The sequence below is a fragment of the Bombyx mandarina genome, chromosome 24, assembly GCF_030267445.1.
Source record: "Bombyx mandarina strain Sakado chromosome 24, ASM3026744v2".
NCBI lineage: Eukaryota > Metazoa > Arthropoda > Insecta > Lepidoptera > Bombycidae > Bombyx > Bombyx mandarina.
Genome location: NC_143230.1, coordinates 11,245,208 through 11,270,308, shown reverse-complemented (window position 1 = coordinate 11,270,308; position 25,101 = coordinate 11,245,208). Strand labels below are relative to the sequence as shown.

General features: G+C 39.8%; 3 protein-coding genes across 13 annotated transcripts in view; 1 reads left to right on the top strand and 2 right to left on the bottom strand.

Moving 5' to 3' along the window:
* Positions 1–13,352, bottom strand: part of hts (adducin 1-like protein hts) — an 81,987-nt gene extending 68,635 nt beyond the window's left edge. For 8 of the 11 annotated variants that reach the window (XM_028181708.2, XM_089737913.1, XM_028181712.2 and 5 more), the window contains exon 1: positions 13,067–13,352. The gene's annotated coding sequence lies outside the window, so the exon portion shown is untranslated. The remainder of the gene's footprint in view (positions 1–13,066) is intronic. The other 3 variants (XM_089737914.1, XM_089737918.1, XM_089737916.1) reach the window with 1 other exon arrangement.
* Positions 13,353–14,992: 1,640 nt separating this feature from the next.
* LOC114248448 (U4/U6.U5 small nuclear ribonucleoprotein 27 kDa protein yantar) lies at positions 14,993–21,168 on the top strand. Its single transcript, XM_028181687.2, has 2 exons — positions 14,993–15,105; positions 16,479–21,168. Exon 2 carries the CDS (start codon positions 16,485–16,487, stop codon positions 16,920–16,922), a length of 438 nt encoding a protein of 145 aa, XP_028037488.1. The 5' UTR covers positions 14,993–15,105; positions 16,479–16,484; the 3' UTR covers positions 16,923–21,168.
* Positions 21,169–22,549: 1,381 nt separating this feature from the next.
* Positions 22,550–25,101, bottom strand: part of LOC114248447 (AT-rich interactive domain-containing protein 5B) — an 85,397-nt gene continuing 82,845 nt past the window's right edge. Inside the window, exon 14 of the mRNA XM_028181686.2 lies at positions 22,550–24,246. Coding sequence (XP_028037487.2) covers positions 23,671–24,246 — 576 coding nt within the window. The 3' untranslated portion in view covers positions 22,550–23,670. The remainder of the gene's footprint in view (positions 24,247–25,101) is intronic.

Sequence of the window (25,101 nt, the reverse complement as noted above, 5' to 3'; positions counted from 1 at the left end):
TGTGGGAAGTTTCATACTCCTCCGTCCGCGCAATTTTCGTAAAAAGGGGTCCAAAGTAGATTCTACGAAGCATTGCTCTTGCTAACAAGCAAGAGCAGTGCTTCGTAGAATCTATCACCGGATCAGAAACGCGACCCACTGAGAAGATCCGGCGAGAAACTCAGTGGGCTGTGTCTGAGGGTTAATTTACTCGCCGAGACCTTCGTCGTAAGCGACGGGTTCGACGAGAACGATGACCGGTGCTTGATGTACCTAAAAGCACCGTTAATGGATCGGGAGGATCCGAAATGACGCGTTTGGGGCAACGTCGACTGCTTTCCATTATTTCCGCAGGATCGGAAATGTTTTTTTAGTACAGCACGCAATGTGACACAATTATAAATCAGCTGACGCGCCGCATCGGCGGCGGTCTCTTGCGACAAACCTATCTATCGGATTAAAGCGATAGAATCGCTTCTTAGAGTACGTTCAACTTCTGTCTGGAGTTCACTCTTGTCTACTATGTTACACAACCAGCCTTCGCGATCCGACTTGTGCGAGGGTTAAGCTTGCCGCACACTGCGAGACACGCTCAGAATACTACGCGACCAAACCAAATTGTTTTTTTTTATTACGACCCACCTGATGGTGTAACCGTCGTTCATGGACTTCAGCAATTCCAGGGGCAGAGCCAAACCGCTGCCTACCGCTTAATACTCTCCACGAGCCTCGTTTGAAGAAGGACACGTCATAGCGCTCGCGACACACCGTGGAGGGGAGCTCATTCCAAAGCCGGATGGTACGTGGCAAAAAATATCTCTGGAAACGCACTGTGGATGAACGCAGTGGCTCCAGGTAGTATGGATAAACTCTACTCCGGTGGCGGGCGGTGTGATGGTAAAAACGAGATGATGGTATCATCTCAAACAATTCCTCAGAGCATACCCAAACGCGTGAATTCAAGAATATGTTTTTTTATGTTATGTTATGTTTTTTGCAAGTCGTCGTGGCCTAAAGGATAAGACGTCCGGTGCATTCGTATGTAGCGATGCACCGGTGTTCGAATCCCGCAGGCGGGTACCAATATTTCTAATGAAATACGTACTAAACAAATGTTCACGATTGACTTCCACGGTGAAGGAATAACATCGTGTAATAAAAATCAAACCCGAAAAATTATAATTTGCGTAATCACTGGTGGTAGGACCTCTTGGGAGTCCGCACGGGTAGGTACCACCGCCCCGCCTATTTCCGCCGTGAAGCAGTAATGCGTTTCGGTTCGAAGGGTGGGGTAGTCGTTGTAACTATACTGAGAGACCTTAGAACTTATATCTCGAGATGGGTGGCGCATTTACGTTCTAGATGTCTATGGGCTCCAGTAACCACTTAACATCAGGTGGGCTGTGAGCTCGTCCATCCACTAAGCAATAAAAAAAAAAAAGTTAAATGTTAATGTGTATAGATTTTATCCAGTTGTGCGAATCTAATAAATAAAAAAACAAAAAATGTTTCCCCATTCGCTACATGAGTTGTTGAAACCTAAGCATATCACAAGACGTCCTATCACCAGTAATTACACACACACACACACTAATTAAAATTTTGCGGGTTTGATTTTTATTACACGATGTTATTCCTTCACCGTCGAAGTCCAATAACTATTTTGTACAACCGTAATAATGAGTCCGTCACTACTTAGTATAAAACAAAGTCGCTTTCTTTGTCCCTATATCCCTATGTATGCTTAAATCTTTAAAACTACGCAACGGATTTTGATGCGGTTTTTTTTTATAGATAGATTGATTGAAGAGGAAGGTTTATATGTATAATAACATCCATTAAATAGTGGAGAAATACTGGTATTTTTGAGGATTCTAATGTGATGTCGTAAATAATCCCTACTAATAATTATAAATCTGAATGTAAGTTTGTTTGTAACGCTTTCACGCGAAAACTACTTAACCGATCATCATGAAACTTTGTACACATATTCTTGGAGGTATTAGAAGTAACATAGGATACTTTTTATTAAGAAAAAATTTTTATTTTACGAAAAATTAAAAAATTGTTTGTCAAAAAATCTCAAAATCTAGCTTCTTCAACGCCATCTACCGGTTCAGTAATGAAGTTCCAATCCTGAGTGCTGTAAATGAAGTGGGGGGGGTAAAATTTAGCGTTATGCCAAAGTAACTATTCCACGCGGACGAAGTCGCGGGCAAAAGCTAGTCAATAATAAAATTTCATGTTTCCGAAGCGAAGCGAGGGCGGGTCGCGAGTTTGTGATATAAAAAAAACATAGTATAGCATAGCATGACTCACGCGTAGCTTAAAGTGGCTGTGCTGGTTTAAAACCAGTATTGCCGGTTCCTTGCAGTCTGCCAAACGGTATAAAGTTTTGAACTTTTATATTTACGCAACGAGCTTTCAAAAGCCCCTCGTGTTATAAATTGAAAAGCTTTAAGACCGTACCGGTCGTTAGTTCGTTTTAAAAACAGTTTTAATGGTCTGACACAAACTATTTTGTAGCATATCTATTCAGGTTCTGAAGGTGAGAACCACCCTTAAGAATTCCCAGTGGCTAGCTCCTATACCAGATTTGAAATCGTCGTGGCTTACAAGATAAGATGCCTGACGTATCCGAAATAAGTTCCTTGCTCACAGTCCATCTGGTGTTAAGTGGTTACTGGAGCCCATAGACATCTACAACGTAAAAGCGCAACCCACCTTGAGATATAAGCTCTAAGGTCTCAATATAGTTACAACGGCTGCCCCCGCACCCTTCAAAAGCGAAACGCATTACAGCTTCACGGCAGGAATAGGCGGGGTGGTGGTACCTACCCGCGCGGACTCACAAGAGGTCCTACCACCAGTAATTACGCAAATTATACTTTTTCGGGTACAATTTTTATTACACGATGTTATTCCTTCACCGTGGAAGTCAATCGTGAACATTTGTTGAGTACGTATGTCATTAGAAAAATTGGTACCCGCCTGCAGGATTCGAACACCGGTGCATCGCTACATACGAATGCACCGGACGTCTTATCCTTTAGGCCACGACGACTTACCCTTGCCTTATGCGATTACGCCTTGCCCCGTCGTCTGGGTCGGTTATGTTATCTGAAGCGGTCGCGATAAGAGCGTTATCGTGTTGCGCCGCATTTTTTCGTAAAAAACGCTCACAAAAGACTTCTTCGGAGGAATCATAAATATCAGAGGAAACTCTCCACCGGTTCCAAACAGAGATTCGCGGAGTTAGTGAAAAAACCAGCCACACGATCTTACAAATCGTATCTATGTTCGGTAATTTTAAGCCTATGGAGACCATATCAGCGTCACTTAAGTAGTAGGTGAGCTCACGGGGCTCAAACCCGATAACGTTGCTAACACGAACCCTAGCAAGAGCCGTGCTTCGCAGAATCTACCACCGGATCGGACACGCGACCCACTGAGAAGATCCGGCGAGAAACTCAGTGCAGAGATTCTTCGTCGCAAGCGACGGGTTCGACGAGAGCGATGACAGGTGCTTGTGGTACCTAAAAGCACCGTTAGTGGATCGAGAGGATCCGAAAGACGTGTTTTGGGCGACGTCGACTGTTTACCATTTGGTCCACAGGATCGGCTATGTAGTTTCCGGCGGCCACGATGAGAGGATTCTCGTGTCGTGCCGCTTTATCGAAGTGGCCGGTTTTGGAACGGGCTCCCCTCCACGGTTTTTGCCGAACGCAATGACATGTCCTTTTACAAACGAGGCTTGTGGAGAGTCTTAAGCGGTAGGCAGCGGCTTGGCTCTGCCCCTGGTATTGCTGAAGTCCATGGGCGACGGTAACCACTCAGCATCAGGTGGGCCGTGCGCTCGTCTTAAAAAAAAATTAAATTTTATTGCCAGATATGAATGAGCAGAAAGATTATCATTTTGATAATATCTTAAAAAGTACTCCACGCTTTTTTTTTACAATATTTTTTTTTCTATTTTTTAGTCGGATTTTCTATAAAAGCGTGTTTTTTAGTTGTCTTTTTTTAAACTATTATTATTATTTCAATTGTTTTAGTTTAAGTTGCATTAATTATCATAAATTATTCATTAATGTACATTCAGACAAATACAATAGTTTCCAAATTTGCTACTATTTAATAGTAGCAATAAAAAATAAGTAGTGATGCTTAAATGAATTCGTTTTGTCTGCCAAAAGTCGAAGAATAACGGGTAACTATTTAAAATATTGAATTGTCATCATCAGTTCTTGATGAGTACGTCAAATTTCGAGTCAATCCGACGTTTTGAAGGGGGTCAAAATCACGGTATGAAGCTAATAAAGGTGTATTAAAAACTAGACTACCAGTTTAGCAATTGATTAAGGGATTTTATGACCTGGTAACTAAGACTTTTAAGTCAAGTCTTATTTTAATTTTAATGAAAACTTTTTTATACGAAAAATTATATACTATGAAACGAAATGAAGTTGATTAATATGAAACATGGCATGAAATGAAATGATATGGGATGAAATATAATCTCAGTAAAATGGTGGTCATTTACAGAGACTTTTTCAGTTGACTTTTTGGAGGATCCCGAGAAGTTACGTTTAGCGGCTTTGTTTCATTTTCCCACATTTATGCACTTTCACAGCTGATGCTAAACAGTTGATAAACCACCGTTATTACACATTTAAACCTCGAGAACACTAAATAGATAAAATAAAACAAATCACACACAAATTCACTCCTCGCGTTCCCGCCAAAAAGTCCTTTAGCAATTGAAAAATAGTAACGTCATTTCATTGATTTATTTCATATTTCGAATGAATACTCAGACATCCTTAAAGGAGGTTTATTTATAAGGAATCCCTTGAGTCTGGCGGTGTGCCAGCGACTCGAACCGCGTCAGCTATTGTCAGAATTTATTCCTAATGGGTGGAGCATTAATGGACTGGTTGGTTAACGAAATAGACCAACGAATATCGTAATTCGCGGATGCGGTAGTTTCTTCATTATTTTACCACTGAGTTTCACGCCGTATCTTCTCGGTGGGTCGCGATTTCGATCCGGCGGTAGATTCTCGATTCGCGATTTTTACTGGTGGTAGGACCTCTTGTGAATCCGCGCGGGTAGGTACCACCACCCTGCCTATTTCTGCCGTGAAGCAGTGATGCGTTTCGGTTTGAAGGGTAGGGCAGCCGTTGTAATTATACTGAGACCTTAGAACTTATACCTCAAGGTGGGTGGCGCATTTACGTTGTAGATGTCTATGGGCTTCAGTAACCACTTAACACCAGGTGGGCTGTGAGCTCGTCCACCCATCTAAGCAATAAAAAAAGGCCTCATAGGCTACCAGCGAAGAAGTGGGGGAGAAAAAAACGCCACTAGACTTCTATTAGATCGTTACCTTGACATGACAATGTCTATACCGCCATCGTCCACCGGATACGAGATGGGGTACCGCTAATATTACGCTACCATTATTCTATTTCGGTATACATGCGTTTCAGGCAGCGACTAGGTTGTGTCACTTACCATTAAGTGGGCCGTATGATCGTTTGGCTACTATGTCAAAAAAAAAATTAGATTTATTGTGATTGAAACTTGTCGAAGCCATCCAAGGTGATGAAGTATACTGATCGACCGGATATCAAACCCGGCTCGTGTGGTGGGCCTAACCCCATGAGATGTTCGCAATGCTTTATGCAAAAATAAAAAATAAAAAAAATATTGATTGTCTGCAAAATCGATTTACGGACGATAGTTTCAGCCGATAACGTCAGTAGCCGAACTATTCTAACTGCTAGCTCTGACGTCACGCGAGAAGAGAGATAAATGTGTCACGAGCCAACGCTAGGGCCGATCGTGCCTCTCTATCGCTTGTTCCGCGCTCTCGCTTTCACGCTCAGGCTCAGCCGGAACGTGACACTTTTTCGAGCGTGCAGCGGCCGTTCATCTATACTAATATTATAAAGCTGAAGAATTTGTATGTTTGAACGCGCTAATCTCAGGAGCTACTGGTCCGATTTGAAAAATTATTTCAGTGTTAGATAGCCCATTTATTGAGGAAGGCTATAGGCTATATAAAATCAGGCAGAGACCAATACAAACAGAGCACCAATAAAGAATGTTTCAAAATCGGAGTTTTTTCCCTATTGAGAGCTTCCGCTGCGTGCGCTGCGGAAACGGTTAAAGTTTCGCTAAAATAATGTATGACAGACTTGTTCCCCTTTAAAAGAGCATGTCTATATATTAAGGTTGGCTCACTATAACGTTTTTATGCTAATCAAATTTGTTCTCAAATAAAGCATTATTTGTGAAGGCGTTTTTATAAAGATGGTATTCTTATCTTATCCTTAAAATTTAGCGTTATGCCAAAGTAACTATTCCACGCGGACGGAGTCGCGGGCAAAAGCTAGTCTATTTATAAGAACGTTATCACGTCATAAAAATCCCTAATTGCGACAACGATCCCCATATCAAAAAGGATTTACATCATTCACTTAAGAGCACTCGAATCATGACCCACACCCCGCCTATAGGATTAAAACATGTTCAATACACATCCCATGTTTGGTTTGGTTTTAGTTATATTAATACCAACTTTTCCTGCATTGCTTATTGCCTCAGCGTTATTATCTAGGCCAGAGCGTTGATAAGGCGCGCGGCGTTTGATTAAATCAAATAATGCACATATACTAGAACGTACGGGTCACGTGTCTTTTTATTAACCGACTTCAAAAAAGCAGGAGGTTCTCAATTCGACTATTTTTTTTCATTTTTTTTATTGCCCTTGTAGGCAGACGAGCATACAGCCCACCTGATGGTGAGTGGTTACCGTCGCCCATGGACTTCAGCAATGCCAGGGGCAGAGCCTAGCCGCTGCCTACCTACGCGCTTATGTTGGTCACCTCATAACTTTTGACTGGGTAAATCGATTTTGATGATTCTTTATCAATTAGATAGCTGACGCTTCCCGTGTGACGGTGCCATTTCAATTTAGTCCAGTTATGATAATGGTATCCATGAGAAAACCATATAATGTGCATTAAGTACGTGCGCGACAAATAATTCAATAAATCAATATCACGCCAACCGATTTCGATGATTATTGTTTTAAGTGTATATTAATTTGTTTTGGAATATCTTTTTTTTTTCTATTTGAAGTCGGTTTTTGTTAAAGCATGTCTATTTACAATTTTTTTTATCTTCACGACTAACGTACCGTGTTCGGGTGTAGACGTTTGGTTCTCGACCATAGCGCGACACCGGCCGTCACCCAACTCAAGGCTTCAGCTCAAAAGTAGATAGGTAAATTCGTTTTCCGATCCGGTGGTAGATTCTGCGAAGCACGGCTCTTGCTAGGGTCAGTGTTAACATCACTCCGGTTTGAGCCCCGTGAGCTCACATACTAGTTAAGGTTACGCTGAAATAGCCTCTCCAGGCTATCAGCTTAGGTAGGAAAAAAAAAGAGGATCCCTATTTCCAATTCTAATACGGAACCCTAAACAAAAAAAACTCTCTTCTGTCAATAGCTGTTTGGGTATATACGACAAAGGGAAGATCTTCCACCGAGCCGGTGATATTGCTCGGTAGACCGACGGTCCGAATGTTGTTGTTCGGAACTTGTATATATGCGCTTTATCTTGAAAATGTCGTAAGCGAGATTCAGGCATCTGTCAATTATCTTGCGTTGTATGATGGCTACCCGCCACATCACTCCCCTCCGAGACTGGAGGTCGTGTCATTTTTTTAGTTAGCGTTGTCCGTGCTGAGATTAGCTTGCAAGGGCCAGTGCTGCTCGAAGCCTGCGGTGAGTCGAGGCTGAGCTTGAATGCTGCGTGCGTGTCACCAGTGCTGCTCGAAGTTTGCAGTGAGTCGAAACTGAGCTGAATGCTGCGTGATTGTCGCCAGTGCTGCTCGAAGTCTGCGGTGAGTCGAGACTGAGCTTGAATGTTGCGTGCGTGTCGTGCGTAGTCCATGTGATGCAGAGCTGCCACGCCGGAGATGTGTGACCCCAAGCGTTGATGATCCGGTCGTGGGCTGCGATGAACTGTAGCGGCGTGATGAGGCAGTGAAGTTGCGTGCCGTAGGACCAGGAAGCGCGGTGAGTCGGCTGCGATGGTCCTGTTGAGGCTGCGATGCTGGCTTGCTGTGGGACGACTGTCAATGACGTGCTTTTATCTGCGATAATGCGGGGATTGTGGTAGCCGACGTTCTTGATGCGCTGAAGATGAATCAGAAGGTTGCGTGTTCACATCTCGTCGCAGGTCACCAGTTTGGAAATACTTAACGACGAAGGGAAGATCTTCCACCGAGCCGGTGATATTGCTCGGTAGACCGACGGTCCGAATGTTGTTGTTCGGAACTTGTATATATGCGCTTTATCTTGAAAATGTCGTAAGCGAGATTCAGGCATCTGTCAATTATCTTGCGTTGTATGATGGCTACCCGCCACAGCTGAATAAACTAATCACATTCAACATTAATAATATCAATATCAGAATGAATTAAATAACTGTTATTATTTCAATGTGATAAAGTACAATTACAAGTAATCACTCAACTGCTAATTATCAATTAGTACACATGTGAGTCAGCGGTGGGTCAGCTTGAAGGAAGTAGGTTACAAGTGTGGCGTCTGTGTAAATATGTTATAAGACTAAGACGCCCGGTACACTGATATCAGACAAGGTTCATAGCTGGGTTATAACAGATCTGATATAGCAGCCAACCGGTAGATCGCGATCGACCGGTAGATCGCGATCGACCGGTCGATTGTGGCTATTAGTTCAGTCGATCATGGCAAGACAAAAAATATAAATACATAGAACAGACTGCACAATGTAATCACCAATTGTTGCACGCATGATCTACATCTGACCATTACGTCACATTATTTATCCTCTCTTCTACACAATAGTTCTCTTTTATTATATAATTTCAGGTTTATTTTAATCTTTTTAATAAAAGTAAGTAAATATGCTACTTATTTTTATACTGAACTACATTGGGGGGTAAGGGGGAGAACGGCAATATCATCTAGTCGGCCCCAAATGTCAACCTCACCTGCCCGTGGTGCCCCCTGCTAGATAACGGACGAGGACTTGGCGACCGAGCTGTGGCGGTATAACCACTAACATCTGGCTGGGTAACCTACCAGAGGCTTCAGCAGCCTGGAGATCTAAATAATCTCCAAAAGGACTGGTGCAGAAGGCAAGGGGAAACCACTGCAACTAATCTTCCCAAGAAAGTCGTAATGAAAGTACAAGCAAAGAGAACACGATCGCCATGCAAACCGCGTAGGAACCGGCGCCGTCCTGCGTCCGGGGCAAGCGGTGTGCAGGGCAAAGTAGAAGGCACCAGACCGCGTGGAAGGGTGCCCATGCGATGGACCGACCAGATCAAGTCGGCAGTTGGCGGCTGTTTGCAGGAGTGCACCAGGCTCACCACAAACCGGGAGGAGTGGCGATCGCTCGTGAGGCGCATAACATCTGCCCACAGCAATGATGCTGGATGACGACCACGACCGCTCTGACAAGAGTGATACGACATACGAGATACATTGTTTTATTAAATTTCAAGAAAAGTCATTGGTAGATCGCAGAGTATTTCGTCAGTAGACAGTAGATCTTGGTTCTAATCAAGTCGACCACCCCTGTGATATAAGGATCGACTACAAAAAGAAGAAATCTTCAGTAGACCGACGTGTAAATTATTGTTGTTTTAAATGTCTTTATATTTGAGCTCCTCTTGGAAACGTCGTAGACACGATTGAGGTTTTTGCTTAGCTTCTGATAGGCAGATAATTTTTTTATAAATAATAATTTACTATATGCTATATACATTAACATTGAGTATTTTAAAATAAATTTAAATAATGTTTTAAATTTTATAATTAACAGAGGCAAAACCAATGTATGGGTGAGTACTATTGTTTCATTTATTTCTGACATGAAACAAACATATCTTCGCATCAGAGTGCTTTATATTGTCTCATATAAAGTGAGTCACATTGTTGATAGCTATGGATTTTGGTATCTACTACCAGCATCATCTAAGTTTTTGGGATAAAGGGCAATAAGAAAATGAAAAATACTGCTTACACATAATGAATCAAGAAAGCTTGAAAAGGGTTTTAATCAAGTTAACATTAAATTCCAATTACATTGAAAGGCCTAACTTCCAGTTATCACATTTGAAAGCACACAGTGGTCATGGATTTGCTATAAGCTTTAATTTTTTTCTAATACGTTACATATACTGTGAATTGCTAATATTATAATTTTTATGATATAATAACAATATTCCTTTCCTATGAGTACTACTCACAATGAACAGATAGTAAAAAAAAAAATTAATATTTAGTCATAAAAAAAATCTAAATATAAATAATACATAATACATACTAATATTATAAATGTCAAAGTATGTTTGTTGGTCCTTATTTCACATTGATACAAAGCTACGGACTGATATAATTTTTTTAATGCTATAGTATTCAATCAGGAGAGTGACATAGATTATTTACCTTTAAAAATAAACCTCTCATTCATACAGGAAAATTACACTGACACATTTCCTTGACCATATGAACATATTTATTGTGGTAACAGCTAACTGAATAATAAATCACTGGGTTGAGGTTTAGGTTCTGGTCAATGTTTTTTTTATGCATAGATGTGTGGCTCACAGCCCACCTGTTTTAAGTGGTTACAGGAGCCAATACACGTCTATATCATAAATGCCACCACCCATCTTGAGATATGAGTTAAGGTCTCAGTATAGTTACAACGAACGCCCCACCCTTCAAACCAAAACACGTTATTGCTTCATGGCTGAAACAGGCAGGGTGGTACCACTGGTACCTACCCGTGCAAACTCATAAGAGGTTCAACCACCAGCAATTACGCAAATTATAATTTTGCGAGTTTGATATTCATTAGACGATGTTATTCCTTCACCGTGGAAGTCAATCATGAACATTTGTTAAGTACGTATTTCATTAGAAAAATTGGTACCCTCCTGCGGCATTCGAACACCGCTGCATCGATAGATACGAATGCACCGAATGTCTTATCCATAAAGCCACGACGTTCCGTCGATATATCGACGTTACGCGCTCAAAAGGTTAATCTCGCTCATGAATATACCCTTGTTTTCGATAAATACAGGTTGAGGTTCTCATACGCGCCCCAACTCCGCTGTTGGAGAGTTAATTCATCGCACGAATTACATTCCTCCATACGACTGGTGGAAGGAACTTAAACTTATTTCGTGAAACTCCACAGATGCATTAATGCAACTAAAAGCATTTTAACATGTCATCTTGCATAGGAGACTTAAGGCAATTATCAAACAAGGAGACTTCTTCTATTTTGCTAATTTCAATATTAATCTAAACACAGCTTTGACCCCTGCACCGATCCCTGTCCTATCTCCGTCCGGTATCAGAACCTGGTCAGAGTAGAGGGGTTCCCGCAAGCTTTGACCACTTCAACAAGTTCAATTTACATTAGATTACAGAGCAGTGATAAATAAAATGACGAATACAATGAGTAGCATGAGTGCAGATAAAACTATTTCATTTTTGGAATGGTTAAGGTGTGTAAGAAACCATTTAAAATAGAAATCCAAGCATTCCAATTAACTGCCTATTGTGTCAGTGCTAATGTAATATGATGACTGAACCTCATTAATTCCATATCTGATGACCGAAATTAAGAAAACATGTTGCTCTAGTTCATATATTTGAAGTCATTTTTCAAAGGTGATTTAAGAGGAGTTCTGTGTGGTAGGCAGCAGCTTGTTTGTATCCCCAGAATTCCTGATGTTCACGACCAACAGGAACTTACCATGGGTACTTTTACAGTGCGTTTTCAGAGATCTTTTTTGCCACATACCATCTAGCTTCAGAATGAGCCCCCCTCCACGGTGTTTTCCGAGCGCTATGACATGTCCTTCCTCAAATGAGGCTTGTGGAGAGTACTCAACGGCAGACAGTGGCTCTGCCCCTGGCATTGTTGAAATCCATGGGCAACAGTAACCACTCGCAATCAGGAAGGCCATATGTTTGTCTGCCTACAAGGGCAATAAAAAAAGGTACTCTTTCTATCAAGGCGACAAAAATAATCTTTTGTGTAATAAGGGGTGTTTCAAAGTTGAAGACTTGATTTAGTGTAAACCAAGAAGTATTACAATTTTGTCACTACTATTACTTTGTAAAAATACTAATAAAAAGATGTGAGTGCTGTTTTAATTCAGTGATTTTTCTAGACAAAAGAGACTATTTAGAAAAAGTACTTTTAGATTTACTGTAACATTAAATGGGGTTTTTATATAATACATTAGATTAGAATGAGATTAGATTACGAATAGAATTAGATTTAAAAAAACCAATATAGGTATATTTCGCTTTCTTTATGTACTATTTTTTGTTTTTAATACATACTACTTTTGTTCAAAGTAGTACAATCAAATTGTACATACAACTTTAAGTACATTTCTGTTGAACAATATCTATTTCCTTAGAAATAGCATAGTTCTGACTGTAATATTTTACCTACTGTACCTACGCTAGTATGTATCTAAAACTAAATATAGTTCGACCGTATTGAAATAATAAGCGAACACGATTATTTTATGTCAGTATTAGTTACAGTTGAAAACGGCAGGGTTATACACGGCTCTCGCCCGATGTATGACATCATCTTTCACTTATCGATTAGATTATGTCGAAATTAGAAATGTCACACCCAAAAACTTGTATAAATACAAGAATATAATAGTTTTAAATTCATTTAATTAGGCAGTTAAAACATGAAATTGAGTTGAAACATGCAAATTTAAAAAAAAACTTTTTTTTTGAGAATTTCGAGTTGTCGTGACAGATAACCGCACGTATTTCGATAAGTGTGTGTGATAAAATCATGTGAGATACTAATTACTTGAGGCGGTCACAAAAAAATCATAATTTCAGAAGCGGTCTTTCACGACACACCCAAATAGGAAGGTCACAAAAAATGCGACTAAAACAACAACTACCGCTTTCTTAGAGGAAATGCAAATAGGATGAACCATTAGAAAGGCAAATGCGTGCAATACATACCAGCAGATGGCCCGGCGTAGCGACAAATTAGATGATCACTACACACAAAATTCACACACAAATTTGAACGGCGATCGTAACAGGCACTAAGCACGAAACATTATATTTGTAAAAACACGCACTTATTGTTCTCTTTATAATTTTTACAGCACTAGCTTAACAGACACCGCATGTACAGGCGTTATTTCATTAATTTCGTTCGTTCAAAGAAATTCAGCACGCTACCGAGTCAATCGATGTAGGCGCGAGTTTTGGCTTTTTCCGTTTTACTGTGACGGCGCCACAGTCGAGTTAAAGCGCCCACACCGTAATTAATTCAACTTTGCTATTTTTTTAGTATGGCAATTTGATCTGCTAGGGAATTCAAATTTACGTTAAATATGTATTTAAATTGTTTATGAGGCCAAACATTGGCTAAATCAGTTGTAATGTTTCATCGCTTTATAAGTTATACTTACTCTCTGTTTTATTATTTTAAAAAGGCTGATCTACCACTTCGTTAAAACCCAGCTAGCATTTCTACGTCCCCCTTTGAATGCCTTTGTATTATATTTTTCCCTAAATTCTTAAGGGCTGGTGATGAGTAAAGCTCTGAGCCTGTAAATATGGATTGGTTCCATTGTCCTGTATAATAATTAACCTATGAATCAGTTGTGTGTCTCAGCGTCAATGCAGTATGGCGGCTTGTTAAAAAAATTAATTCTGCATTTGATGTTTGCGCTATTCGAACGAACCTGAATCAAACAGATTAGGGTGAATTAAGGCAAAGTTGCATCGTATATAGGTACGCTTGAATCAACACTCGTTGAGCAAGGGGGCCAAAAATAGAGGCAAATAAACCCAGGCAATAAGGGGATTCGAAAACATATTTAGTTATCACCGCCTTGCCTATTTCAGCCACGAAGCAATCAGACGTTCCCCTTTTCCCTTTGAGTTGACGTTTCAAGTGAGGTGTGGTTTACATTGTAATGGATGCGGACTATGGTAACTAGGGAACCAGAGGGGCCCTGAAGTACTATGCAATGAAAACCCAGATCTTCACTCACCGATGACGTTTAGATGCAAAAGCGAACTAAATACCACTAAAACATTTAATTTATTTACGTTGGTTAATCTTTGCCAAGTGATCTGCAATAACGAAACCATAGGCATTTTCTTCGGTCCAGACTTTTATAGATTCGCATTCAGCTTCAGAAGTGTCACGGAGTCGATTGTAATATATTCTGTATGGCGCGAACTTGTATTCATCATTTGCAGAGAGCGTCCATAGTTTGTTATTGTTTTAATTCAAGATATGGGACGACTACACCTTGGCAGTAATATTGTCTTTGTCTATTGCTTTCACTTTTTTACTGATTCGTTATGTTTCAAGTAGAGTGTTTGCGCTTAAATTAAAAACAAAGATTGTCATAATGTAGGTAATAAGTCATAATCATTAAAATCACGATAGTAAGAAGTATTTTGTTAATATTCTCAACTTTGTGAAATATATTTATTTAGTTTTCCCGTTTGTTTCTAAAATGATTTATTGTTGATAACATTACAAAAAAACTTTCGTTTTACTTTAAAACGTAAAGAAATTAATCTGTTGTAAAGATTTCAATATTTGTTAAATGTTTCAATTAAACTTAAACTCCTAATTGACACGTAAACCTATATTCTTAAGTTAAAATATCAGTCTGAACTTTTATTTTACATTTTGTTGCGTTTGTGCGTTTTGTTTTTATTATTTAAAATTTCAAATAATAAACTAAATTTTTTATTAAAGTTACAAGCATTTTTGTTTTAATTCTTACAGGGGAGCTAGGATATATAAATATGCGTTTTGTAAGTTAAGGCTACAATATTTAAACTTTTGCTATTAATATAAAAAGTAGAAAATTTAAAAACCTTTTTGACTATCTAAACGCAGTATGCCGTTAAAAAGTTGCCAGTTTATTATCATTACTTCAAAAATGGCGTTCGTATAGGAAGTGTGCGTTGTTAATTTTTTGTTTGTTTTAAATGTAAATTTTAAATACTGTTGACTTAAAAATAAGGTAAATATTCACATTTCTTTATTGTTCTACAATACTACTCATATTTGATTTATTTTGTCTATTTCGAGTCATTAATTCGAAACGCCTTGTAAGCAGAAAGAACCTATCGAAAATGCATTGCAAATAAGATTTAAATTAGCCCAAGTTAATTGATGATGAAATTAATATAAGTTAAATTAATCAAGACCAACAAGAAGTATGTTTTCGTGCTCATTTCTAAATTGTACAATTTCATAGAAGGCCATATTTTTAAAACAATCAATTAACATCTTAATTTAGGATATCGTACACTTCTATTATATTTTAGTCCCCTGTAGAATTGCACATGGCAGATTGGCTAGAGAACTATCCAGAAGCATCCCAGGCCCACGCCGTTGACTAACTGCAATTAGATGCACTTGGGGAATTTGTACAAGTTTTACGTTTTACAAAATCGATATCAACTTCATGACTTAAATTCTGCAAACTCTATTAAGTACAGGGCTGGCCGTGAACGTTTCTCTTCATCAACATAAAAGAGCGTATTAGGAATTATCCACACAATCAAATATTTCTAGCCAAGTTTTTTAATCACGTGCTATTACGAATGACGGTATCAGAAAAACTAAAAAGCTCGTAACTAGGTTCTACTGTATGTTACGACTATGACGCCGTCTGGTTCCCCACAAGCTGTAGACGTCACAACACGAACGCCAAATGCGATAAATCAGATTCTCATGTTTCGTTGTAAATTCATCACTTCGACTCGCCACGTCGCCATGGATAATGGTACATATCCGTACAGGCTTGTGGCGCGACCTACTGTCAGTAGACACGGTAATTGATTAATCCATGACTGGTCCACAAAATAACCAACTTTGTAATTGAAGACATGAGTGGATGAAGGGGCTAAGTACGATTTTTAAGATTTTTGACTTTTTACATTGGATGAATGTGTTATGTGCCTATAAACCATATTAGACCTTAAAACTCCAGCTTTAAATGCTATTTTTAGAAATTGCCTGTGAAGAAGGAGTTAAGTATAAAGAAAAAGTACAAATAAAAAATGATTTGTTCCCAGTTTTGTTGAAAATTAACAAATATCCCCTTCATCCACCTATGTCTTCAATTAAATCATACTTCTCTTTTGCCAATGTAATAGTTGTTGAATGCTCATTGAACCCATCAATATATTTAAGGTGTCAGCTTATTACCAGATAGGAAATATAATCTTCTTTTTCTCCACCTCATCACACTAGGTGGGGCTGGCACAGCTAATTTTACTCTTCCATTCTCTTCTATCAACTGTCATCTCAACACTCACTCCTCTCTCTCTCATATCGTCTATATAATTATTCCATTAATTTAAAATTAAAACTATAATTATTCCATAGACGACAATGGGTAGGTCGCCTAGCCCTCGGCGGCGCGACGACAGACGCCGCGAAGACAGGCGAGAGAGGGAGAGACGGCGCCCTCGGACCAGATCTCGGTCCCGCTCCCTGGACCGGCGGAGACGCAGCCCCGACAGACGCAGGTCTCCGTCACCGCGCCGCCGCCGATCGAATTCGCCCTCGCCGATACCGAGCACCTCATTCGTGAGACAAAAGAAACCGATCGGAGAACGTCCCATTATAACACCGGCAGACTTAGAAGGAAAAACTCCGGAGGAACAGGAAATGTTAAAGGTTATGGGCTTTTGCGGTTTCGACACAACGAAAGGTAAGAAAGTCGATGGTAACGTTGAAGGGGACGTACATGTGGTATTGAAACGGAAATACAGACAGTACATGAACCGGAAGGGCGGATTCAACAGGCCACTAGACTTCGTAGCTTAAATACCCGATGACTGTCCAATTGTTTCGAGTATGGGCTGCTGAGGCAGATGAGTTGACTCCTGAGGACTGCAGTGATAGAATTTATTAGGAGCTCGTATTTGGATAGATTGACACGCCACTGCTGTCATCACTTGGTGTATTAATAGATTTGTTCTTACCATTTCCCGAGAAGACTATTTCCAATCTCTCTAAGAGATTCAAGATTGGCTTATATATAAATAAATTGTTAGGTATGTTTTGTGAAAAACTGTAATTGACATTTTACTAATGGTTTTTCTGTAAGTGAAAATAACATTTAAACTATAAATATGTTGAGAATGACCAAGAGTGGTTAGATGAGGTACCCCAAAATTATGATTACTCTCATGTTGTCATCTATCATTGTGCACGCAAACAGATAAAGTATTGCTCCGACCGCATAGTAAGATTACTTGCACAAATACACCAAGTGACATGTTAGTAAAAATATATTTAACAGTACAAGTGCTTCCCAGGCAAAATGCCACAAATTTAATGGCACGCAGTTATGTTTCTGAGCATCTGAATATGTAAATTAATTTTTTTATATGTGCTGTAAGTCATTAATTTTGGTGGCGTCAGAGTCTTACGTGAAAACAATGAAATACTCATACTCTTACAATTAGACGGTCATATCACACAGTCGTCTTTTTTTTTTCGGGATCAACGCACACACGACCTGCAGGGTCTTGGGGTTTTTTTTACATATTACATATTGTGATACAAAATTGACCTTATTGTATGAATGTATTTTTAATTTAATTATAATACAGGGATAATAAGCATTTAATGGAAACTAAAAACTTTTGAACTCATTCAAGAGGTTAAAGTATCATTAAGCTATATTCAACAAGATGTAGAATAGCTGTCATACAGTTTTGCTACAATAATATCGGTTATACTAAGCGACTATACATGACATTGGCAAGGATTGTAGCTGACAGAAACCGCTTCCCATAACATGGCCTGAATTTACTTCAAATTTCTGAATGACGCATCATGTGAGCTGGGAAGGAAGGGTACATCACATCAGTCCACCGATTTCTGTATTACATTTCATTTTGACAAGTGAGACGGTTATATCATACAATTGAGCTTAACCTCTCAAGATGGGGGTGGTATTCACTTGGATATGTTTAACGGCTATAATGAACTCTTAATATCAGATAGATGGTGACATTTTTGCCTATTAATGGACTGTAAACCTTAATAATTGAGTAAACATTTTGAGCTTTGGTGCTATTTGTCCAAGCTCAGTTTGACCTAAACGATTATTATTCATACATTCATACAGTAATGAATCAATACACTGCTATTTTTAGTATGTAAGTGTTGTCTGTTTTCTTTTATACGAACAGAAAAGCATTTATGTGTGTGTATATAGCCATTAAAATATTTTATGAATCATTCGAGTATTAAATTTTCAAAGAAGCCATTTTTGTTTCTTATCTAATCAATATATTAAAATATTCTTTTGGCTATGTACACGTTTCGAATTGTTTTTATGCCTTGTCACTATTAAAAAGAATATCAGAATAGAACTATCGAATTCTCATAAAGTTCTGATTGATACTGAACATTATTTGGAAATGTCTCGATACTATTAATCATTATCAATATTATAAGATGAGCCATATGGGGAAAATCTTAATTCGTTTCAGTAACACTGATCAGTTTTCTCAGATAAACTAACTAGACTGATATATGTATTTATTGGGTTTGGTAAAAGCAGTCTCTAAAATGTGCACTGATAATTCCTTGGTCCGAACACCATCAGAGCATGAGATCTGGAACTGATCTAGAAGTTTATTTAAAACAGAACTGTAGTATTTCATGTCGGTTTGGCTGTATGTACACAGTATTTAAAAACTTGGAGTGTGTTTGAGGGTTGTAATTTTACTGAAAATAATTAGAAATTTTGTTTGTTTTAAAATGAAGTGACAAGGCATTGCTAGTTGTATATGTGATAGTTTAATGTCCGTTACACTCAGTACCCGCGCGCTGCCAACGCCCGCGCGGGCCCGGCTCCCCATACCATGAAGCCGACTTGAATCGTTCTCACGACAACACGTAATGGTTCCCCTGAAGCGTTTTGGAACGTGTTGACAGGAATTCTGACTGTAAAATGCGATGGTTTCTTTGACGTGACAACGTCAATAAAAATATAATTCGATGGAGCCGGCCGCACGCACGAAAAAACATGACCCATGCGGCGTTACCTCGCCCTGAGGCGTTCCACGATCACGTGGCTAAACTAAAATAAAAAGTTTTTTCTTATGACGTTGTCATGTTCAACTATCGTCAGTAAACCGACTTTACAGACAACCGATTTTTTACATATAAACGCGATCCTAGGAATGGCTTTTTCGTTGTGTCAGAGAAAGAGACAAAACAAAGCTAACTTAAGGTCGGTGTATACGTAACGAGGTGTGAATGGGACGGGTACTCTGATCTAACGTGCTAGTGCTGTGAACAAGGATGGATAGAATTGGCTTTAATTGCTACTGCTCTAGATGATGAAGTAGCTCTATCTTACATGGTCGAATAGAGAACAATAAGGAGAATACCACATTATAAAGAACTTCTGAATGATGAGACTCAATTTTATTAGTTTTTTTGCTAAATGCCAAAATAATGTTTTATCGGGAAATATCGTCATCAAGACGTCACTAGTTCTCTCTCTGGAACGAATAGAGTGACTGTGCATACGAAATATGCTTTTTCATATTAATTTAGTATGAACCCATCCCGTCCGTATAAAACTTGTGACGTATGCAGCGATCTTTAACCTAGAAGATTTTGTTACGTGTCAACAACAATGGCGCGCTAACACGACAAAAACGCGCGGGAACTTTCTATAAGACTGATAGTTCGTTATATTTTTTTTTTTCGACCTCGTCCGCCGACCGAACCAAATAGGATATAATATAGATATATTTATATACACAATACATACACACACACATTCCCCCCGGTTTTACCCGTATCCTCCATAGACTACAATAGCGCGGCTCGCCAATACAGATTGTTGTGTTCGAAAACGGAAAACTTTCGCGGTGAACACTCATCGGAACTATCGGCTGTAGCAACGTTATGAAACGTAACTTAAATTTCTTGATAACTCTGTTGAATACTGGCTAAAATTCGAAAATAAAAATCGCATAAGCAATCTAAAAAAAAAAATAACAATATGGCCGCCGATTCCAAAAGTGACCGAAGTGAAGTTTGTAATGTCACTTGAAATTTTTAGTTCCGTCTGTGGTTTGTCACGTGTTTTTTTTTTTCGTCTTTCGAGAACACAGCAGTCTGCGTTGTTGGTGCCTTCAATAGTTTACCGATATATACAATTGTTATTTTTTTACAATAATATATAAGCACGTACGCGGTCGGCGGACGGGCGATTGACGAAGGTTGCCGCGAAAACGATTCAAATCGGCTTGTCACGACATCCGCATTGATACGAATGAATCCAGCACAATATATGTTTTTTACGAATCTTTTACAGTCGAAAGCTCAAAATTACGAGCTTTACTTTAATAATACAAATAAATCTTGAAATTTTTTCTAATGAGCAATAACTTCATGAGGGTATTTGAATAAAAGCTTTCTTATATCCATCTGTGATTGTGGTTTGGAAATGCGTAAGAATTTTTCACGCCTATAAATTTATCTTGAGGCTGTATGTGCAAAAAAACTGCACCTAAAAAAAAAAGTTGATTGACATTGACTTGTTTAACAAATTTGAAAATTTTAAACCTATTTTTTCAATTGAGTTTTCTTCATGACTAGTTTTTTTGTACAATCAAAAACTATCGTTAAGTACATAGTTGATTTGGCAGTTAATGTCGAGAATCTTTTTATATTTACTGTCATTATCTTTAAAAAAGAACGTTAGCTTTTTGGTTGGTTTGAAAATTGTAAAAACCAACTTAAGCAAAAGTCAAACAAAACAAAAAAAACAATGTAATCTTTGAAATGTTTGGTAAAAACGATTCATTCCCACGTGTAAATACCACGTTTTATTGTACGAAATTAGGGTTTGTTTTTTAAGAATAAAATTAATTTTAAACTCTAAATTGATGTAATTTTTTGATTGATGTAAAAACTGTTTCCTTGGCTTTTATTTTTAAGATAGTTGAAATTTATGATCTGTATGTATTTATTTTTATTTACACAATATTTCTGTTTCGCCAAGGAAGTTATGTGAAAATAAATGGTTTGAAAATTATGTGTTTATTTTTCATTTTTACTATTTCATTACTGATTTTGAATATTTATGGGATCCAGTCAGATATGTGTTGCAAAGTATAAACTGCTGTGTAAAATACACTTATACAAGATTATGAAATGGATTTTTTTAAATATAATTTCTCATACACGTCTTGACATGGTTGAGGTCACATACAAATATAGTTATAACCCGGATTAATATAGAAAACTTTTATTTAGGTAAACAAAATGATACAAGAATATTTTTTTATATAGAAGTGTGTGGATTGAACATACAAACGTACAATCTACAAATTGACTAGATACTTGTAAATAGAACTGACAGTCACTGGACGCGTTCTCGAGCGGAGACAGCGCAGCGGAAAACTTTACTTGAGACGTCTCCTGGCCGATGACCTCAACAGAGGATGAGATGGGATTGTTAATAATTGAAAAAATGCTGTGTGTTCTTAAATGTTTTCTGATAACAAAGACACTAGATGTTTAGTGCAAATATTTTCACATTTAGAAACTTAAAGAGCTTGCATGGGTTGTTTTTAATTTTGCGGCCAAAAAAGTAACGATTTCATAAATTTAAACTTTCTCTAATTTTCCATTTTTTTGTATTTTGGCATGATCAGAATAAAAAATGCTTCATCTCAATCAACCCAATCAATCATTGATAAATTTATATAATATTCACTTATATTTTTCATTTTACGCATTTGATAACGGACTCGGATGAAAATTTAAATAGGAACTTTTTTAAAAAGCTTAGGATTCGTAGGTAGTTCTTTTGTTTTTAATAATGTTCTAATATCCAGTTAGTTTTCCTTTATTATTGTATTATATACGGATTAAATAAAATTGCCGAATTTCAACACGCATTACTGGAAAAATGGCAAACAATTTAGAATTGGAACTTCGGACCAGTGATACGAATGAGATTTGGGGTAGTTTTTAATGTATCTATATATCAATACGTGAAGCAAAAACTTTGTACCCCTTTTTACGAAAGTTGCGCGGACTGGTGGTAGTTTTTATTGCTTAGATGGATGGACGAGCTCACAGCCCACCTGGTGTTAAGTGGTTACTGGAGCCTATAGACATCTACGTAAATGCGCCACCCACCTTGAGATATAAGTTCTAAGGTCTCAGTATAGTTACAACGACTGCTCCGCCCTTCAAACCGAAACGCATTACTGCTTCACGGCATAAATAGGCAGGGCGGTGGTACCTACCCGCGCGGACTCAAAAGAGGTCCTACCACCAATAATTAAATCAAATAACTCGCTTTTGGCCCCAAATTTTAAAACGACCCGCATTTGGTATGCGAGTCACGCGGTGACTGACTTCTCAGTCACTATTGACCGTGTCTCGACGACACAAATAAAACACAATTCAAATTAATTCATCGTATATTTAAGATTTGACTGCGACCTCTGTCACAGTATTTTTTTTAAATTTTTTTGTTTTTCATTTATCTCACAACAAATTATTTATTTACAAATTGTGAATTCTAAAACAATCTTACTAGTAGTAGTCTTCTTAAAAGTCTGTTGGTTTGTTTGTGTTGTGCCGCTTTAACTTCAGAGCGACGAGCTCGCGGCCCGGCTGCTGTTAAGTGGTTACAGTCGAGAACACACGGATTGGCATCACTATCCTATTTGTTACCGCCACTAAACATACTCGCGTTTTGGTTTCACGGGCGGAACACGCTGTGGTGTCTACAAGCTTGTCCACTTATCAACAGGCGGGCCGCGAGCCTGTCCGCCCGTCGTCGTGTAACAAAACATCAATTTAAATAAAGAAAAATGAATATTCACTTATATTCACATCATCGACAACTTCCAACGGAATTTCCAAAAACAAAAATAAAAACACAACACGAATTATTAATTACAATTTCCCTACAAATCATTAGCTAGTCGCGGCGGCTGGCGGGCGGCCCGCTGCACCGTAAGCGTCATGGCACACCGCGCGGGCACGGCCACGGCACCGCTACAACGCAGCGATTAGCTTGTCATTCGAATTTGACCCTTAAATCGTATGTCGTATGTTTCATAACGGCGTCAGTATAAAAAGCTAACAGCGGGTCTGTGCGCTTGCTGCTACCTAACAACCGTTCGTGGTTTAATACAGAGTCATGCCGCAGCCGTGTTGCAGTCATGTCGCAGCTGTATCACAGTCGTGTCGCAACCGTACCGCAGCCGTGTCGTAACCGTGTCGCAGTCATGTCGCAACCGTATTGCAGTCATGTCGCAGCTGTATCGCAGTCGTATCGCAACCGTGTCGCAGTCGTATCGCAACCGTACCACAGCCGTGTCGCAACCGTACCGCAGTCGTGTCGCAACCGTATTGCAGTTATGTCGCAGCTGTATCACAGTCGTACCGCAACCGTACCGCAGCCGTGCCGCAACCGTGTGCCATGCCGTACGCGCCCCGCCCCGACCGCGGCGCTTGTTCCCAAAAACAATTCCGATTACCTCCGAGCGGCCGGCGGCTGCACACGACGAGGAGATCACTTGCTGGTGGGCACGTGTCCGGGCGCGAGGCCCGCCAGCCCGTAGCCGCGGAACTGGGTGGAGACCAGCTCTCGGTACATGGCCAGCTGCCTTTGGTCCACGGACCCCGCCAGGCTGTTGTAGAAGGCGGCGTACGGGTCCTTGTAGCTGTAGCCGACCGCCCCGTCCGCGCCACACGGGGGGCGGAGCGCCGGCCTCTTCTGCGAGGCGTTCGTATCTTCAAGCAGCGTGATCTCCAGATCAGAGTCGACGCGGACGGCGCTGCCCGCGGGCGACCCCAGCTTGCACGTGAGGTCGAGCACGTGCGGCGGCTCGTGGGGGGCGGGGGGGGCTCGCTGCGGCCTCACGGGCGCGCCCTGCAGCACGTGCGGCGGCGGCATGAACGGGTCCTTAGGGTTCCCGTAGACCGTCTTCTGGGGCCCGTCGGAGCCGAAGGGCGAGGTGGACTGGATGACCTTGGGCGGGCCCGCGCCGAACACCTGGTACAGCTGCGCGGGCCGCGGGTAGCCGAGGTGCTGCACGGCCGCGACGGGCGCCAGCACCGGCCAGGGGCCCGCGGGCAGCACCGTCACCTGCGCCGAGACACAAACTACTCTTAATATAATTATGGAAAATTTATGTCATCAACGAAACCTATTTTTTGTGGGTATTATAATAGCAATCAGAGACCACAACTGCGTCACTTGAGGCGGGGATCACGTCGTGACGTCACGAGCTCCGGAAACCGCTTTACATCAGTTAAGTGGTGAGCTCAATCGTTTGTCCAACCACATTTAAAAAAAACGCGTAATGTACATCAAAGTAACCCATAGTAAATCACGCAGTGCACGCCGCGCAGGCGCGCGGTCAGCGACCCCGCACGTGTCGCGACGACAGTTCATTTTTATTTTATTTTAAGGGATTTTATGACCTGGTAACTAACCTTTAAGTCATGTCTTATTTTACTTTACATTCTTATTTTTATGAAAAATAATAACATGGGAGTGAAATAAAATGAAATGAAGATGATTAATTTGATTTAATTTTAGCGGTAGGCAGCGGCTTGACTCTGCCCCTGGCATTACTGAAGTCCATGGGCGACGGTAACCACTCACCATCAGGTGGGCCGTATGCTCGTCTGCCTACAAGGGCAATAAAAATAAAAAAGACATTAATCAACTGGGATGAAATTAAATGAAATGAGAGATGATATGGGATGAAATATAATCTCAGTAAAACGGTGGTCATTTACTGCTATTTTTTCAGTGGACTTTTTGGAAGATCTTGAGAAGTTACCGCAGCTTTGTTTTATTTTCCCACATTTGTGCACTTTCACAGATACTAAACAGTTAATAAACCACCATTATTACATATTTTAACCTGAAGAAACACTAAATAGACAAAATAAAACAAATCACACACAACTTCACTCCTCGCGTTCCCGCCAA

What these genes read in the sequence shown, in the direction of transcription:
- LOC114248448 (XM_028181687.2), top strand. Translation starts at nt 16,485, where the DNA reads ATGGGTAGGTCGCCTAGCCCTCGGCGGCGCGACGACAGACGCCGCGAA.